This window comes from Hippocampus zosterae, chromosome 17 (genome assembly GCF_025434085.1).
Source record: "Hippocampus zosterae strain Florida chromosome 17, ASM2543408v3, whole genome shotgun sequence".
Classification (NCBI taxonomy): Eukaryota; Metazoa; Chordata; class Actinopteri; order Syngnathiformes; family Syngnathidae; genus Hippocampus; species Hippocampus zosterae.
The window spans coordinates 2,106,474-2,124,626 of NC_067467.1; the positions used below are offsets into that span (position 1 = coordinate 2,106,474).

At 42.9% G+C, this 18,153-nt stretch overlaps 2 protein-coding genes across 3 annotated transcripts; one reads left to right on the top strand and one right to left on the bottom strand.

Moving 5' to 3' along the window:
- Positions 1 to 108: 108 nt before the first annotated feature.
- gucy2ca (guanylate cyclase 2Ca) lies at positions 109 to 9,105 on the bottom strand. Its single transcript, XM_052050012.1, has 27 exons — positions 8,594 to 9,105; positions 7,691 to 7,803; positions 6,564 to 6,631; positions 6,266 to 6,487; positions 6,056 to 6,174; positions 5,784 to 5,883; positions 5,583 to 5,694; positions 5,349 to 5,502; positions 4,966 to 5,051; positions 4,753 to 4,870; positions 4,520 to 4,601; positions 4,354 to 4,447; positions 4,152 to 4,214; positions 3,990 to 4,061; positions 3,668 to 3,772; positions 3,014 to 3,100; positions 2,797 to 2,929; positions 2,575 to 2,712; positions 2,377 to 2,465; positions 2,180 to 2,271; positions 1,937 to 2,095; positions 1,634 to 1,826; positions 1,370 to 1,544; positions 1,138 to 1,236; positions 935 to 1,029; positions 773 to 849; positions 109 to 523 (listed from the first exon to the last, which is right to left on the bottom strand). Exons 1-27 carry the CDS (start codon positions 8,814 to 8,816, stop codon positions 322 to 324), a joined length of 3,270 nt encoding a protein of 1,089 aa, XP_051905972.1. The 5' UTR covers positions 8,817 to 9,105; the 3' UTR covers positions 109 to 321.
- Positions 9,106 to 11,887: 2,782 nt separating this feature from the next.
- Positions 11,888 to 18,135, top strand: LOC127590433 (phosphomannomutase 1). Of its 2 annotated transcripts, XM_052049973.1 has the most exons (9): positions 11,890 to 12,062; positions 12,160 to 12,292; positions 12,807 to 12,924; positions 13,274 to 13,350; positions 13,529 to 13,620; positions 13,714 to 13,813; positions 13,992 to 14,067; positions 15,689 to 15,804; positions 17,131 to 18,135. In XM_052049973.1, the coding sequence occupies exons 2-9, from the start codon at positions 12,212 to 12,214 to the stop codon at positions 17,251 to 17,253; spliced, it is 783 nt and encodes a 260-aa protein (XP_051905933.1). In that variant the 5' UTR covers positions 11,890 to 12,062; positions 12,160 to 12,211; the 3' UTR covers positions 17,254 to 18,135. The 2 variants fall into 2 exon arrangements, with proteins under 2 accessions (XP_051905934.1, XP_051905933.1); XM_052049974.1 differs by having other exon boundaries at positions 11,888 to 12,292.
- Positions 18,136 to 18,153: the final 18 nt, after the last annotated feature.

An 18,153-nucleotide genomic window follows, 5' to 3' on the forward strand; every position in this document is an offset into this window, starting at 1 on the left:
TTGTTAGTGTGTTGATTTGACTCATGTGGCTGTGAATACCTCGTTAAATATATACACTTGCAATCTCTCGGAACCTGCGTGAACGCTTAAATCAAGCTAGTCCCGACCTTAGAAGGTTACTGCAAGAAGAATGTGCTGGAGGCAGCTGCCTGTAAAGAATGACCGCGATGCAAAAATTTTGAGTTTTCACCGCATGGGCACACTCCGAGTCTCAGTTTCCACATTCCCGCGCGAGTCACCGCGGCTCTGTCCCCGTCGAGCAAGCGTGCATTCAAACAGGTGCAGATTATGGCCAACGCCGAAGGACTCGGTACTCCGTCATCACAGATAAGTACTCGGGTTGTCAGTGACAGCCAGGTGGAAGTATTCGGGGGAGCTCTCTCCCTGCAGGCTGCTGCTGGTTTCTCGCCGTCTGGTGGACAAGGTTTTCCTCTTTTCAAAGCTCTCCCGGCCTTTGCCGCGCTTTTCCAGGCTGGATACGATCATCTCTGCCAAGTCTTGCTGCAGTCGCTGACAGTTCTCCCTGAGACCAACATGGAGGGAAACGGGGACAAGTCAGAACGTCAGAGAGCCAAGGAGCTCTGAAAACAATTCAGGCACACGTCGTGCATTGCTTGAGGTTAAAAGGGATTCTTTGTCATTTCTATTCATTAAAAAAAAATAGCTTACGGTCTATTTAAACAGAACATTTCTAGATTGCGTATTTTCTTGGTCGGGATGACCAAGGTGGGTAACCGTACTGAATGTTGGGTAGATCGATCGGTTGACTTACGCTGTTGGTGGTGTGGGTAGATTGTATTTGCCTCCAGTTACTCCGGTTAACCAGTAAGTCATCTCTTTGCCTTTGCCCTGTGGGTCAATAAAAAGGACGAAACTTGCATCAAGTTTGGAGGAAGAAGAAGAAACAGCGAGGCCAATGGTGCACGCAGCTCACCTTCAGGTACGTCTCTCCTCTCTGCTCATACTCAAATTTACAATCGGTCCTTTGCAGGATGTTGATGGTGGACTTACTTATATGGATTCTCAGAGCTGCAACGGGGACACGTCGGAATGCCACATTAAAGCCATCTTCAACTCTGCGCTAATTGTGCATCGTCACATCCTACGCGGTAGATGTGTGCGCGCGCGGTTTCTCACGTAGGCCCGTGGACTCCATTCGTGATGCCGTGTTGACCGTATCTCCGAAGAGACAGTAGCGAGGCATCTTGTTCCCCACGACTCCGGCAGCACAAGGACCTAGAGTACACAAACGGCCCCCCCACACGGAACCGGTTGCATGAACCTCATAACACTTGTTTAGGGGTCGGAACCTCAAAGCTTTTTTTTTTTTAATAGGCATATGTAAATAAGTGAAAGGACGACCTTTTACCTGAATGCACCCCAATACGTATCCACAGAGGAATGCCGGGCAAGTGCTGCAGCTCAAACGTCCCAACAAATGATAAGATGTCCAGCGCCATGTGTGCAATGTCCACCGCATGCCTGTCCCCATTGCGTTTAGGCAGACCCGACGCGACCATGTAGGCATCGCCGATGGTCTCCACCTGAAAACAAAGTATGCGATCTGCGTCCTGGTTCAAGATGACATCACGAATAATTATTTTTATTTTTTTTAATGTGGTGAGAGCGGCACCTTGTAGACATCGTGGTGGTCGAGGACGCTGTCAAAGTTCTTGTAGATCTCATTGAGCATGTCCACCACTTCCATGGGAGTGCTGTAGTGGCAAAGGGTGGTGAATCCAACAATGTCGCTGAAATACACCGTCACCTCTTCATAGAGCTCCGGCTCCACTCTGCCCGTCTCCTTCAGCGAGCGCACCACCGGGCTGAGGAAAGACAGTTATGGAGGCTCACGAAAAACGAATAATAATAATAATAATAATGATAATAATAAATGCTCCTTCTGTCTGACATTTCTAGTGCGACATAAACTCACCCAGGAAGTAGCATGAAGTTAAGGCGGTCCGCTCGGTCCCTCTCGGCCTTGTACAAGGACGTCCTCTCCTCCACCAGATTTTCCAAAGTCCTCGAGTACATCTGGAGGCGACGGATCAGGTTGTCCATGTATGTTTCTGTGGCTTGATTGTGCAAGTTGCTGCGACGACCAAAAATGGGATTCTTATTGATTACACCGCGGGGTAGAAAGACAAGCAAAAAAAATGTGCAAACGGTGACACACCTGAAAATCTTACGCAGAGTTAACTCGATTTTCTTAAAATCCGGCCGCCGTTCCGGATCTTCGTCCCAGCAGTTCTTTATCAGCATGTGCAACTGGAAACCATACACACACACACACACACGAAGATGGAGTCAGATCATCTCAGCTTGACCCGAGTCAAACTCGCCACAATTCTTGCGTCATCTTCTTTCTCTCACCTCGATATCTTTGTCCGACACGCCATCAAAGTGGAGTTCCGGCCTGAAGACACCCATCTCATTGGGATACTGCACCCTGTACATCTTTTCTGAGGGATGACAGAACATTTTCAACGGTCCAAAATGCCGAATTCGGAACGGAGGACGGGGGATGAAGGTGAGTAGTCAAGGCCTTGTGTTATATCAACTCATCCATACCTGCACGGCTCAAAAAGTGCTGCGTGTAGAACGGAGCCTGCCTCAGAATGATTTCATGTGCGATGATGCCGTAGCTGTAGACGTCTCCTTTTTGAGAGACCCCATCTTTACGGAGGTGCTCCGGGGCGGTCCATACATCTGAAGTAGAGGAGCTCAGATGTACGCGACGGTCTTACGAGCAATAATCGCCGCCTCGGGATTCCGATCGCTTCGACCGCTCACCTCTGCCTGGCCTCAGGATGGTGTGGCAGCCAAAGTCGGTGATCTTGACCACCATGCGGTTGTCTACCACGCAGTTGGTGGACTTAAGTCGCCCGTGGACTTCGATATTGCTGGAGTGGAGATATGACATGCCCTGGTGCAGGTGGGTGAGAGGTGCGGTTAAAATTTGCAGTACTCGTTCTCAAGGCGTCTCCCAGTTCATATCAAACGACGTTACCTTTGCGATGTCATACATGACTGATATTTTAAACTCCCTGTCCATGAAGGTTTCGTCTGGGTAGGAGATTCTGTCGTTCAGAATGTACTGCAAAGGATGAAACGGATGAAAACATTCTGTATGTGTATGGCGTCTGTATGGGAATGCCGTCCGGACAAAACAATTTGTGATTCGGTTAACGTCGACAGATCGTTCGAGATAAGACTTGTGGAAATGATTGTAATCGTTGTCAATGTCCAAAAAGGGACCAAACGCCAAACGCGTAGGTAATCTCAAGTTATTGCTTGACGACTACGGCAAGCCTTTTAGTGTTCTTTTTAAGCCATAACGATCAACAATAAAACAATTGTGTGCAATGCAGTGCAATACATCTTGATTTATATAGCGCTTTCACGACAGCTGCAACTGTAACAAATGGAAAAAGGAGGCAATCAACATCATCGTAAACAACGTTAATTGTGTAATAAGCTGCATTTGCATTGTGCTTATCGGGCCCGCCCGGCATTGTGTTCCATCGTGTCCTTCGGGCTTTGTCAAATGTGTTTGCTTGGTAATTGTTTTGAATCTCTTACATGAGCCACACTAGCTTATTTGTATCTCTGCTTTCCTTTCCTGCCGCCACAAAGGATAAAAGTGCGTTGATTTTTTTCTTACCCTGAGGGATCCCCTCTGGCACAGCTCAAACACTCCGAACACGGCGTACTCAAACTTCACCGTGCCATAGAACTTAGTCAAGTTGTAGTAATCGATATGCAGCAGCTTGAAACAAACAGACAAAAAGAAATTCAAAATCACACATTTTTTTCCCCTGGAAATGTAAACAAAAAAAATCAATCAAATATTTGCACAATATAATGAATGATTAATTCAAGTACCGGTACTTAAAATGTTCCCTTTGGAAAGATGATGCTCTGTTGTGATACAGGGAGGTCATCATCTAACAATTGCTGTGTGTTTACGGTTTGCGATGTCTTACAGTGTTCAGCTCAATCTTCTGGTCCTCTGTGAAGTCTCCATCAGTTTGTCTCAGCTCTTTCAAGATAACCGGCTACAACCACAAGAATCAAAGGGTGTTAACATCCTGGGGTGTTTCTTCTCATTCTTCACATCAAGATTTTGTTTTGTTTTTAAAAGGAACCTTTTTGTCATAGCGGCCTCGACGTGAGTAGAACGTGCTGTCCTTCCTCTTGTCTTCATCAATCTTTTTTTCATGCAAACAAACAAGCATATAAATAATGACGCCGACGTTGCCAGGTGCTGTGATCATGATAAATACCAACTAATATCAACTAATGACCCCCCACGCCCTTCTAATCTGAAATCACGATGAGGACTTTTACCTTTAGGGAGACCTCCTTCTCATCCAGCGGCCCAATCAGGTGAGGGTTGATGTGAGACCACTTTTTCTGCATTTGGCGTTCTTTTCTGTTCTGCCTAGCGTGAAGTGGATTCTCAAATGAATTTGGATTAAAAAACGCGTTTGCACACAAATATACTGCTTCCTACTTGTAGAAGATGAGCGCGATGGCGGTCACCACGACGACACTGAGGCTCAGAACGATCACAATCACATCCTGCAGGTTCAAGCCTACAAGCACACCAACAAAAAAACATCGTCAGATATCTAAGAGTGTTGATATCAGGAGTTGGTTCATTCAATGAGATAAAAGTGGATTTCAATTTATATTCACAGAAATTTGTGAGGGGGGTCGGTGGGGGGGGGGGGGGGGGCACGCTACCGTGTAAATCATCTGGTACATCGTGGGGCAGGCGATTTCCTTTCCAATAGAGATGATAATTTTCGGCCACCTCAATAGATTCATTCTTCGATGTGTCAAATACTAGCAGAGTCTCATACTGCATCGGAAATAATCAAAAACAGCAACTCCCTTTCAGAAACTATTATGGTTGTGAGTCTCAGAAATGATAAAAGATGCTACAAGTCATCTCACCTTGCCGGTAAGAGTCGATGTGTAAATCATCGAGAAGTTAACCTCTCTGTCGCCGTACTCGTCCAGCACGTAGTGACCTCCCATACCTGCGTGCAGCAAACATTCCAGTTTGCACTCCATTCATCCATCCATGCATCTACCATTTTTATACTATTTCGTCTCATTAGCTCGGCTGGCTACACCATAGACTGGTTGGCAATTAAATAAATACAAATTCAAATTCTTAACGATAAACTACCGGTGTTGAGAGTCTTCAAATAACCTGGAAAGAATGTTTTGGAATGCGAGAGGAAGCTGGAGAAAACCCTCTCAATCGGGGAGAGAACATGCAAAATCCCCCACACGGTCAAACTCATTCACTCTAAGTCATATTCAAGGCATACCATAGAAAGAGACATTCCCGAATGGGTTGTCACTGAGTGGGACGTCATTAGCTCCTCGGTTGCTTTGGTTCCTCTGCTGACTGAGCATCCTCTCCCTGAGCACTTTACCAAACAGTAGAGCGCCGTCATGATAACCAGCCACGTAGTCATTGATCTGCCGTTGACAGAGAGAAAGAGTTAGCGGCCAGTGCAATTTCCCACCATTCATTGAGAGCCGTTTAAAATTAAACTTGCCGTGTCGTTATAGGGTAAACTCGAGCCGTAGTCGTAGTTTCTCTGTGGGAGAGTGACGACCAGGACGTCGTGCATGCCCTGACTGGAAGTCGTATTGACATAATACTCAGGGCTGGAAGAGAGAAAAAGGCATCCAATTTATCAATATATACGTTAGGAGCTTTGTGGCAGAACATTTAATCTGAATCATGTCATGCTTACTTGTAAATGTCCACGAGAATGAACATGGTATCTCGGGGAATCTGGGTCACTTTGGCCTTGATTGAAATCACGTCATCAAGACGGCCACAAATGATGAAAACTGAAATGAATATTCCATTTGCGTCATGAGTACAAGAAACCTATGACACAGGTTTTTAATTCACCCAAAACACATTATTTACTTTTTTTTTTCAATTGTGTCATCATCAACTTGTAACTCAGCAACTACGGATTGCAGGACTGCTGTGAAATGTCAAGCATATGATACTCACTATTACTGTGTCTTTTCTCAGACATGAGAGCTTTCTTTAGCTCATCCTCAGAACGTAGCATCTCCCTCTTAAGTGTTGTAGCGAAGTTGGCGGAAGGCGCTTCCAGTGCATTTGTGTACCTGTGACCAAAAAAGGAGACGACAGCAAGGGTATGGGAACACATCCTCAAAGCATAGAGCTGAGCAAAGACTGTATGTTGTGGTCACTCACCAGAAGCAATCCTCGGTGGTGTTATAGATCGACTTCTTGTAAACGTAAACATGCTTCCACTCATATTTGAATGGCAACTGGTCCAACAGAAAATGAGAGAACATGTCCGAGATCTTGCGTGCCGGCGGCAAGATGCGAGTCAATTTGGGTTTGTAGTCGCACGAGAGGCCGAAGCTCCCCGCAGAAATGATGGGAATGCTCAAGGTCAGGCCAATTTCATCACTGACACACAAAGGATGCCACGTCAGATCAGTTGGTAATGACACACATAAGAACAGAGCACCAGCGTCATACTCACTCCATCAACTGGAAGGTGGCATATGTGCATGAAGGCCCGAGCATGACACATCCAGCGTCACCATTTTTCTGTAGATGATTCAGAGTGGTCAGAGACATCGGAGAAATTATCTCGCATCCTGATGGCATGTCACCAAAAATATGTTCAGTAATGCCCTTCCACCCGTGGAGTTAAGTTCCAGACCACCCTCACAATCATCGAAATACACAACATAGAAATGCACGATTTAAAAACACCCTCTAAATGTTTTCATTGTATTTATGGCAATTCATTTGTTTTAAGATCTTCAGACACACTTTTAAAATACTTGAAAGACTTTTATACACAAGATGAATGGTTAACACAAAAATATGCTACAAATGACCCCAGCAAACGTTTTTTTTTTTGGGTAGAAATTAACAAACTTAACTTTTCATTTCACAATACACATCAATAATCATGGCCAAAGATGGTCATCATAAAATAAACGTACAGTCGTCATTTTCTGTCAGCACAAAATGGAGGAATGAAGGGGATCGAAATTTAGAATGCCTCAGCAAAAAATAGCGGGAATTGAAATACTGTCCTTTACTTCCTGTTTCAGTCTTCTTCTTTTGTCAAATATATACAGTGTCAAACTCAATAGTGTAGTGCATATTGTGGTCAAGTGTGGAATTACAACATAAATAAACAGCTCGAACAAAATACCGGTACATTTCAACTGTTGAAAAAAAAACCCCAATCAGCGAAATGGCGGGACCACTAACCTGATACCTGCAATTGAGGAATTTACTGGATGTTAATCTTTCTCCATTCCGGGACAAATTTACCTACGAACCCAGTTATTCTGGTGGGCGCGGTGTGCCTCCCGGACTATGGGATAGCAGACTTGCCTCAGACATACTATTCTATGTTTTGTAAAAAAAAAAAGGAATTTACTACAATTTCAAAAGGAAAGTAGAACACGCCCCCCAAAAAGCCAGTTTTCTACTTATTCAGGTGATTTACATTTTGCTGAAAATTCTCATAAAAAGAAGCTGATGAGTTTCTCTCTGCCAAATGAGTAACTGACCCTCTCTGCTGCCATGTGCGGTCACAATAAAATCATACAAAAAGAAGAAAAAAAACTGATGTTGATGTACACTCACATGAAGCATTTTGAGAATGGCGACACCCTCACAGGTGCTGCTGCCACAGCCCTGCCGGTTGTACACTGTGGTGTTGAAGCCTTCGAAGTTGGCTGTCAAAGTGAAGGTTAAATCTGGAGCCATGGAAGACAACACTTATCGTTATGTGAAACTGTATCTTATTTAAGTAGCTAAGATTAGATAAGTATGTCGGTTTTTGCCTTTGATCTGCCTTGTGAATAATTTCAAAACTGCAACAATGTTGTTGTCCTGTAATCTGCGTCTCAGTAATCATTTTGAACATTTACTGTTTGAAGCATTGTGGTTTTTTATGCTCTTTGAAAGTGTCATGCCTCTTTAGTTGTTCTTGCTCTTTTGTGTTTGCTTGTAGGCATCCCGTGTTTTCTTTTAATGTATACGTTCTTTTTTTATTAGTGCTCTTTGTTATGATGCGAATTGTACTCAGCCTTCTCGGCCATATCACCCTTGAAAAAGAGACATCGGTCTCACTGGTTTTGACTGATACAAAATTATACTGCATGTGTGCCGGATGTGTTTACCCACCCATCAAGTGTGAAATGATATAACAAAAAATAAATCTGTTGTGAACTGCCTATTTCTGAAAATGCCTGTGTGCACGCTGTTCTGAATCATGTCAAATCGTTCCATTTTAATTGAGATGATTTACTTCAAATATAAATTCAAGATAAAATCAACTGGATATCATTTTCAATAAAATATTAATTGGGAATGCCCCCCGGCCCTGCCCAGCCCCCATAATTTTCCAGACAGCATCTATCCTGTCCAATGAAAAAGCATTTTTCAAACAACAAAAATTCCACAAAATTTATGGATGTGTGTTTTTCATCGGACAGCAATGACGCAGATAGGAGCGCCCAAAAATCGGAAAGATTCAATCCCTACTATTTTTAATGTTCTCCTTCCTGTCCTCTTCGATGGCTCGCTCCACCGCAGCCTGCACTAAGGGCAGACTCCACTCATACGTGTTGTCTTCCAGCAGCACAACGTTCATCGTGAATCGACGTTTGGAGGACAGACAGTCGTCCAGCATCTTGTTGCCAATCACTGCCATGACCAACACTCCCAGGTAAGGCAAACTATTCAAGCCACTCATCTTGATTCTCATTCTAGTCTTTGATTCGTCTTGTCCACGGTCCTTACATCTCAAAAACAAAATCGATTCCAGTTCTTTTCAGGTTTCGGTGCCTCCCGAGATCGATCCGATCCAGAGTGAGAAAGCAGACGTCGGTTAGTCCCCGTGATTCACAGTCCAGTGTCCAAATGAGAAAAAGAACTCAACTTTTCCTGGAGATTTTTGACCCTTGACTGAGTTTGAGTAAAGACAATGCGGAAGGAAGACTGCCTCCACACCCGTTGCTTCTCCAGTGAAAGCTTGACAGCAATAATCCTCCAGCTCGGTGTGTAGCGGCGCTATCAGTCTTCCCTCTGTGTGTTAATGAACAACTGTATAGGTGACAGTCACAACACCAGTCAGGCTACGGGAGGCGGGACCATGCGGAATCCCACACTCCATCGGGGCCAACGGCGTACCCATCTGATTGACCGTCTAACTGCGATGGAAAGACCGTACTGACATAGAAATCTTCATAAAATTCCCAAAAGAATGTCAGCGATCACCTGATCCGCCGGGTTTGATCCTGAATGGACCACTGTCGTTTGAGCGTTGAACTGAATGGCAAATACATACGGTGACTTATGTTAAAAAGGGAGAGGGCTTGCACGCCGAGAAGGACAAAGGTGACGGCAGGCTGTAAAGACAGGGTTGGTGTGCAGCTGATAAACAGTGTATGCTATAAAAGTAGGGTGGATTAAGCCTGTAAAAGACCAGACTGCTTATGAACCACAGTCACCACCGACCACTGTCAAAATACTTTTTTTTTTTTTATGGCTTTTAATGGTATGCAGGCAAGTCTGAATTGTGAGTAGCGTGTAGTACCACGTTGCGCCTCAACCTGCCGAGCAGCACTGAGGTCTACTGGACGCGGTGTAGCGTTATTAACAGCAAGAATAAGAGGCAAAGAAGGTCCCCACTAGTAATACTTGTTGTTCCCAAAGAGCAGAGAACACAGACGCCTCTTGAGTATTGTCGTACAGTCTGTTCTGCTCGCATGTTTTTCTGCTCTGTGTACGTTAAAGTACAGAACAGGTTTTTGAAGCATGATAATTATGAAAGATTTTAAATTTCATATCTATGGCGCAGAGTTACAATAGTTTTGGTGATTTTTCATGATAGTTGGTTTGGATTTTAATTGAATCCCCTGGTCAATATTTCCAATGAAAGCTTCTTGCTTTTCAGCATCACAACACAGCTTCCTGTTAAGCCGCCACCTTGCTGGTCGTAAAGCTCTTGAGCAAACACGAATGACGTCGTAATATTTGGGTTGGCGGGGGCCGAACGGCCATTTAGACCCATTGCAATGTCATGTGAAGAGGTCTTCCACTTCAACGCGTCCTACATGTTATGGAGAAGAGGAAACATTGACATATTAAAAAGAACAAGACCGGTTTATTGTGTCAGCGCAGTTGCGTTTCATGGTAACCACCTACAACGAAGACAATCCGACGATAGCTTTTTATTGGGTAGCACGGTGTTGGAGTGCTCAGCGTGTCAGGTTTGAGATGTGCATGCAGGAAAGCGGAATGATGCAAGATTGAGGTCAGACTGCGATATGATCATCCAGAGGCTAATGATTAGTCCCTTTATGGCGCCTCACCATATAATTTGATGTATCAATTGGCAGCCCATTAGTAAATGAGGTAAATAAGTTACTGAATGACCTGTATGAAATCAAATTGTTCATCCGCCAATAAGAAATTATTTTGGGATGTTAAGCTCGGAAAATTACATGGATAATCATTCTGAAGTCATTGATCAATGTGTGTGAGGTGCGTCACGTGCGCATGACTGATTTTGCACCAAAAAGAGGTCAGACTGATTAGTATTGTGACACTATCTCTTATTTTCAACCACACGTTTACTCCTCGTGATTGATTGCTGATAAAACACAGAAGTGATTCATGTTCACCAAATACTTGCACAAGCTAATGAGTTCCAGTTCAAGAGCCGTCCAAAAAAAACTGTTTGCAAAGATAATAGCTCCGTTTTCTGTGAGACAGTTATTCATTGAACAACATGTTTACTATCGTGGTTAAGTCAAACTACCCGGCATCACATGGAGAACTGATTTTCTTATTTTGGCAACCTTATTTTGCATCAGTACACTCGTACTGATGCATTGGCATATGCAGGAATTATGTGCATGCGTCCACGAGGGGTGAGCACTGAGCACATCAGCCCCGAATGCCTTGGTTTGGTTTGCATTATGACTCTACATATACAGTTTCCGGCTTTTTCTAGACAACCAGATGTATCCTATTTTAGTCTACAAATAAAAATAATGATAGTGATAGAGATAATTATTGAAAATCATTTCTCAGTTTATGAGAATGTTTACTCTAAGTCAGTTTTCCCATTTAAGTAAACAGGCCGTTTTAGGAGACGACTTCTCACTGCAATGCTGCCCTCTAGTGGAAAATATGCATCTCTGAAAAATAGGAAAAATAAAACGAGACAAAAAAAAAATTCTGTTCAAATCCAACGGGATGCAGTTTCGGGTTTTCTCGTTTGCTTCGGTGGAATTTGATAAGTGGAAACTGGAAAAAAAGGCCTAAAATCCACACAAAAATAAGTTTATACACACTGGGGAAGAGGTCAGCCCTTCATTGTTATTGGGAATGTATGGGAATTTAGTGCCTCACATCCAGTCGATAAATGTCTTCCATGATATTATCTCATTTATCACAACCTGATTTTCATTTAAAATAAGTATTCCTGGCATGTTGTGATTGACTGTGAAAAGAAAACACCCAGGTGATAGACAGACAGACAGTTAGACGAATACATAGATAGATAGATAGATAGATAGATAGATAGATAGATAGATAGATAGATAGATAGATAGATAGATAGATAGATAGATAGATAGATAGATAGATAGATAGATAGATAGATAGATAGATAGATAGATAGATAGATAGATAGATAGATAGATAGATAGATAGATAGATAGATAGATAGATAGTTTGTTCAGGTTATGTGACAAAAGGTCAGTATAGTTGACAAGCAAATTACTTCTAAACCCCGCCCGGTTGGTGACGTCATCCACTGCCTCTCTTGGTTACGATCGACTTCGCCGTCCGCCGAGCTTCACACCGAAGGAAACCCGTTTCACAGGATGTTTTGGAAGGCGTGAAATCAGTTTGAAGATTTAAAGCACCGTGGGCGTGGAGGAAAGAAGAGAATATGCGGCCGTCTTCATTGTCATGAACACAAAATATTTTTAAACCAGAGGTCGTGCATTGATTGATTGATGCATTGGTTTTAATGACTGCAGATCCTTTTCTGATTCCTCCTATTGATGTTTGTTGTGCACGTGTTCTCGAACTAGAGTGGACGTACAGCAGCAGGAATTAAACGAGGTAGAAAAAAAAGGTCAGTCAATGGAGCAAGTCGACATCTCTGCTGACAGAAACGTCCTGTGCCTGTTTGACGTGGATGGAACTCTGACGGCACCAAGAGAGGTGAGCTGCTTATGGATCGATTACTGGTTACGACGAGATTTCGGTGTGCTGCTGCTGCATAGTTGTGAATTTCGAGTGGTGGACATCTCTGCAAGCACTATAAACATGGCAATCGTCCAGATGCACCAAGTCCTCTAAAGGCGCATCATTCTAGCTCTGTAGTTTTCTTTCTTGCAATGTAGCAATTACACATTCGATTAGGGGTTTATCTAATAACGTGTTGTGCGACACGCTCTATGCATTTTTTTTCAGTGTCAAATCTGGACTTGTTGAAGACAAAAATGATGATTCGTTCGTACGAATGACCACAAGTGGCTATGCAAGTTAGCTGTACTTTCTGATCTAGTGGAAGAGCATTTAATTGTACATTACGTCACTGAAAAAAAACAAGATAGATGAACAAAACTATATTGTAAAAAAAAAACCCAATGATCAGAGCACTAGATGAGGACAAATATTGGGAAACACATCTTAATTCCACTCATTAACCAGTCACCTCTCTTTTCATTTGCAGAAAATTGACCCTGAGCTGGATGAGTTCTTCCAAGCGTTGAGAAGGAAAGTCAAGATTGGCATCGTCGGAGGATCCGACTATTCCAAGATCGCGGAACAGCTCGGGGAAGGAGATGACGGTGAGTTGAGTCTGTCTGTCCTTCGCTAGATACTACAAATAAGGAACCGGGACCGTCTTCGTAATACCTAACAGTCTATTTTTTAACAGCGGACTTACTCTTGGGTTTGTTCGTGGCAAAAATACATGATCAAAACACTTCTCGGTGTCTGTTACGTTTTTACTCCCGACGCCACGTCAATATTTGTTCTTCCGAGTCCCAAACTTGCTCAAGCAATCAGAACAATTGAGTCAGCTGATCTACCTCCAAGCCACACTCTTCTTCGATATCTCCTTTTTTACAATCTCGCGCTGAGTACACACGCAGGAGCACGTCCGTCCACATTTTCACCCCGTTTCCTCTCTTGCAGTCATCCACAAGTTTGACTATGTATTTGCTGAGAATGGCACAGTGCAGTATAAAGATGGCAGACTCCACTCAACACAAGTAAGGAAATGACAGCGGTGGGAAGTGACTTCGGTTCCAATACTTTGTTATTGTCATGACAGAGGATGTATCCGTAATTATTTATTCTTATGACTTTTTACTTTGGCTTTTCCGTTTTATTTGAAAACGGATATCGGAAACTGAAGTAGTGAAATTGTCCTATTTTTCTTCTTCACAGGCAATCCAAAATCATATTGGGGAGGAGCTCTTGCAAGACCTCATCAACTTCTGTCTGAACTACATGGGGCTCATCAAACTTCCAAAGAAAAGGTCTCGCACAATTTCTGTGCCGTTTTACGTTTCCGTGGAAGGTTTTGAAAAAATAAAAACGTCCTTTGGCTAAGAACGTCTTTCGATTTACAGAGGAACGTTCATTGAGTTCAGGAATGGAATGCTCAACATTTGCCCCATCGGTCGGAGCTGCAGCTACGAGGAACGATTGGAGTTCTCTGAAATTGATAAGGTGAAATGCTGTTATCGGAATGTGATTTGGACAGAAGACGTTTAACCCCTCCGATTCTTGCTGAAAATTGACACAAATTATATTAAGCGCCTATGACGTGTTTTTCGGGAGATAAAATGATTGCAGTAGTCCGAGCTACATCAATTCCATTATGCCGCAACGAGGTTTTTCTTCACAGAGAGAAAAAATCAAGGAGAAATTTGTTGATGCCCTCATGACAGAATTTGCTGGAAAGAGACTGCGGTTCACCAGAGGTGAGAGCGTCGCTGGAAATGTTCAGTATTGCGAGAAGAACGTGATCTGAGTTCTTCTAACAATAGATTTAGGATTTTATACATTTTATACTTTCAAAAATGTTATAAATGTTAATATTATTCTGATGGTACACATGTGCAAGTCTATTCTCACTCACCCAGATCATTTTATTCTTTTATTCTGGTAATCTTAAAAATAGGATGCAGTGCAGTTGAACAACAACAACAAAAGAGCTTGACTATCCTTGTAAAGAGAGTTTACAAAATGTCAAACACATATAGGATCTTGTTAAATTGCGCAAGTGTGCCGAACGTTTTGATGATGCCCCGAGCTACAGCCGGAACTGTACAGAAATAGTTGCCCTGCCTTGAAGCGGGATGTGCAAACTTTAGTGGCACTTAAATGGGCTGCTAATAACATACACACGTGCCTACGTGCCTTGTGTGTCTTTTAAATCCATTTTTATCGGCGGTGCTAATATAATATTCTGACAATCAAAGTGGGGGAGGGGTAACTCAATAATGTTCGACATTTCTCATCTTAACGCAAAACAACAAACTGCTCCTCCATTTTATGACTCCTTGCTGCTATCACTCTCGTTCCACCATTTTGTGCCAGTGCAACTCAACAGCTGCTGGGTCCTTCATGAACAAAACAGTTCAGTGAGTCATCAAGCACCCTTTGTGATTATAATGACAAATTCAAAAATAATTGCTGGATTCTAATCGGGCCTGTCAAAAAGGGACAAAGTGAACCACATGTTTACCATTGCGGTGTTTACAACTGCACTGACTCGGCTGTGTTGTTTAGCTGGCGGACGCTTAATTGCACAAACTCCTTTTTCTTCCATTTTAGAAAGTTTCCTCAAGAAACTTTTTGGATGTGACGCGCTGGTGGACGGACTAACAATAGGCAGCCTAAGTTTGAGGCGACGAGGACGTGTGAGGTGTGTGCGGAAAGCAGCTTTCTGATTGGCCGGTTGCCCAGCTGCTCCCATTTGTCACTGAGTGACCCGGCAAGGGGGGGAAAAGTATTTCGGTTCGAAGGGAGGCTTTGTGTCACCTCATTTTAAAGGTCAACACAGTTCCTCGCGAGTGTAATTATAAAGTTATCTAATCAAGAACTGTTTTAATTAGGAAATATATATTCCCGCAAATCACCAAACTGGTTCTGGTTGTGTTTGGACGACACGTTGACTTGGTGGGGCAGTGTTTGCTCATCTGCCTACAAACTCACTGAACTGTGAGAACAAAACAGGTCTGTCCAGTCCACTGTTTGAAAAAAAATTAAGAGCCTCCATCAGTCACAAGCTGTTGCGTTGACGGTAAAGGGACATTTGTTCCGCAAAGCTGAACACAGCAAAGGCAGAGTGGCGTCAAGAGTGCAGTTGACAGTGTGACGGGGTGTTAATGGTGTTGTTTTGGCACGTTTGCCCTCGTAAAAAGAATAAAACAGGATTTACGCTCATTGGTTCAGTATTGTCTCGTTGCTTTGGAAAAATCTTTGCTCACTGTTAAGAAAGCTGCCAATAAAATAGAACTTCCTAAAAAATATATAAACATGATTGATGATTATGCGGGTTTGTGAGAATACAGGATTGATGTTGCCTCCCGCTCTTAGGCGGCCTTATCAGCTTTGACGTGTTTCCTGAAGGCTGGGACAAGAGTTTATGTCTGGATTTTCTGGAGAGCGAAGGCCTGGACGACATCTACTTCTTTGGCAATGAGACGTCAGATGTATGTTTATTTGTTGAATTTCTATCTTCACGCCCTGTGTTTTCAACCTTACACACAGACCACGCGGGCGGACACTCATTGGCCGAAGATCCGATCCAAGAGCCGTCTAAAATTCACATCATAGAGGAATTTGTTGAATGTCTTTACAATTCCATTTGTTTCTTGTTAATATTTTGTGTAATTTAGGGGTAAATTTGACCGCTTCAGAGGGTCAATATGTGAGAACCAGCTCTCAGTAGGATGCAGTTTACACCGCTGCAAACTAAAGCCACAAAATCCAAAATTCTTCTGCAGTCTAAAATACAAAGCGCATGATTGGCAAATGTTGAATCTGTTGTTCGTTGAACTCATTTCACCTTTCAGGCTTCTTCACTCTTAAATTTTAGGTGTGGCGTCCCGATGTACAATTTTACAATCTTACAATTTTATCGAACGGCTGGTGTATTTCCGGACCAGTCCTGATTGCGGGCCTTTATTAAAAAAACAAAAACGTGTTTAGCAGATGAATAAGCTATGAAATACCAATTAGTAGCAAAATATAACGCCATGTACCTGTATATGTTTCATCGTGTAGTGGAAATTCCGCATGAACAAAAATGAGCGTAATTCAATCTCCTCCCACTAGGGGGAACCAGAATACAGGATCATCAATAATGGCAGGATCATGGTCTCGTGCGATAGAAATTAAAGGATTTGGCGGTATTTGGTATACCACTGGATCACATTAGATCGCGCAGGTGTACCTAATGTTGTGTTTACATGATTTGATTTTGAACAACAGACTTTTGTTTTCACTTTAACAACCACTTTGGTTTCCTCGTATTCCAATCGTTCTTTTCCTCATGTCTGTCTACCACGACACACGTCTTCTATTGTGATCCAGTTCATATTTGGCCAAGACACACTTACGGTCAGTCTTGACGCATTAGGGTCCAGGGGTGTCCAAACTTGGTCCTCAAGGGCCGCTGTCCTGCTTGTGTTTTCAGCTCTCCCAGAAGCAACTCACCTGATTCGAATCATCAGGATGGTTCTAATGCTGCTTCAAAGCTGGCTGATGAGCCGATCATCTGAATCTGCTGTGTTGCAGCCTGGAGAGCTGGAAAACAGGCAGGATGGCGGCCCTCCGGGCCTGGCTCTGGGCATGCCAGCTTTAGACAAACTTTATAACAATTGGTTGTGTTCCTGTATTTAATCCGAGCATTTGCAACCTATCAGAGAGGTTCAAGGTCAGAGGTCAGGTCAAGAGTGTCTGATTCTCAACAAAACAGAAACTGTATCAGTCCGCACTAATCTTACCTCCTTGCCATTTGTGTCTCTTTTCCTTAGGGGGGAAACGATTACGAAATCTTTAACGACCCGCGTACGATCGGCGTCACTGTCTACTCTCCGCAAGACACTGCCAGGCGGTGTCGGCAACTTTTCTTTGGTGATCCATCATGTGAATCCTGATATTATTTTACTAGCTCAAAGGACTCTGCTGAGTATTTGTTAGACTTGCTGAAAATCAACCAGCGGATCAGAACAGGTTGGTCTTGTTCTCCATGTATATGATCGGTGTATGGGGGAAAATTTTGAAAAATAGGACTAAAGATCCATGACTCACAAGATATAACAGGTAAAGGGTTCCGTATTCTGTATAGAAGATGACTGGATGGAAGATAATGATAATGATACACATGATAAACATTTTCTTCTTATTAAATGTTAAATGTATCGAAGGATAACCCTCTACAGGGTGTAAGACAATTAGTCTTTTCTCCCTCGCTGTGCAAAACATTCCTTCTAGCTACAAATGAATTGATTCGTTATCTGCTTTTATGTTGTTGATATTAACTGAATTTGAATTTTTAACCTTTGATTCTACAGTGAATTCAGCTTCTGTGATTAAGTCACGGTGCAAATCTAACAAATGTGTCTATTTGAACCCTTTTAAGAAGCTACCGCATGCTATTAAGTCAGTCGTCGTGTGTCGTTTATTTTTATTGACCATGGTGTCCAAAAGTTGTTGGTGTCTTTTATGAATGACCAATCATGGAATTCGATTGAGTGCGTCTGCCTCATGCACGTGCTAAACTGTCAACATATTCACATATTGATAACAAGGAGTGTGGGAACTGTAGCCTGCGCTATAAGATTTGCAAAGCTGGTTATATTTATTATTTGATGACGTACGTAACGAATGAATTGCTTTGACATCATTTCACTTTACTTCAGAATTTCAACAACGGTTGTGTTTCCTGTCGGTGTTTTTTTTTTTCGTGCGTGACGCACGTCGAGTTGCCTTACGTATGAAATGTGTTCGGCAAATAAAGCTGCCTTGCCTTCCCTCAATGTGTGACATGAAGAGGC

What these genes read in the sequence shown, in the direction of transcription:
- LOC127590433 (XM_052049974.1), top strand. Translation starts at nt 12,212, where the DNA reads ATGGAGCAAGTCGACATCTCTGCTGACAGAAACGTCCTGTGCCTGTTT. An exon ending in AGTTCTCTGAAATTGATAAG is followed by an intron (nt 13,814 to 13,991) that starts GTGAAATGCTGT and finishes TTTTCTTCACAG; the next exon opens with AGAGAAAAAATCAAGGAGAA. An exon ending in GAGACTGCGGTTCACCAGAG is followed by an intron (nt 14,068 to 15,688) that starts GTGAGAGCGTCG and finishes TCCCGCTCTTAG; the next exon opens with GCGGCCTTATCAGCTTTGAC.
- gucy2ca (XM_052050012.1), bottom strand. Translation starts at nt 8,816, where the DNA reads ATGAGAATCAAGATGAGTGGCTTGAATAGTTTGCCTTACCTGGGAGTG. An exon ending in GTTTACCCTATAACGACACG is followed by an intron (nt 5,503 to 5,582) that starts GCAAGTTTAATT and finishes TGTCAACGGCAG; the next exon opens with ATCAATGACTACGTGGCTGG. An exon ending in AACTTCATGCTACTTCCTGG is followed by an intron (nt 1,827 to 1,936) that starts GTGAGTTTATGT and finishes GTCTTTCCTCAG; the next exon opens with CCCGGTGGTGCGCTCGCTGA.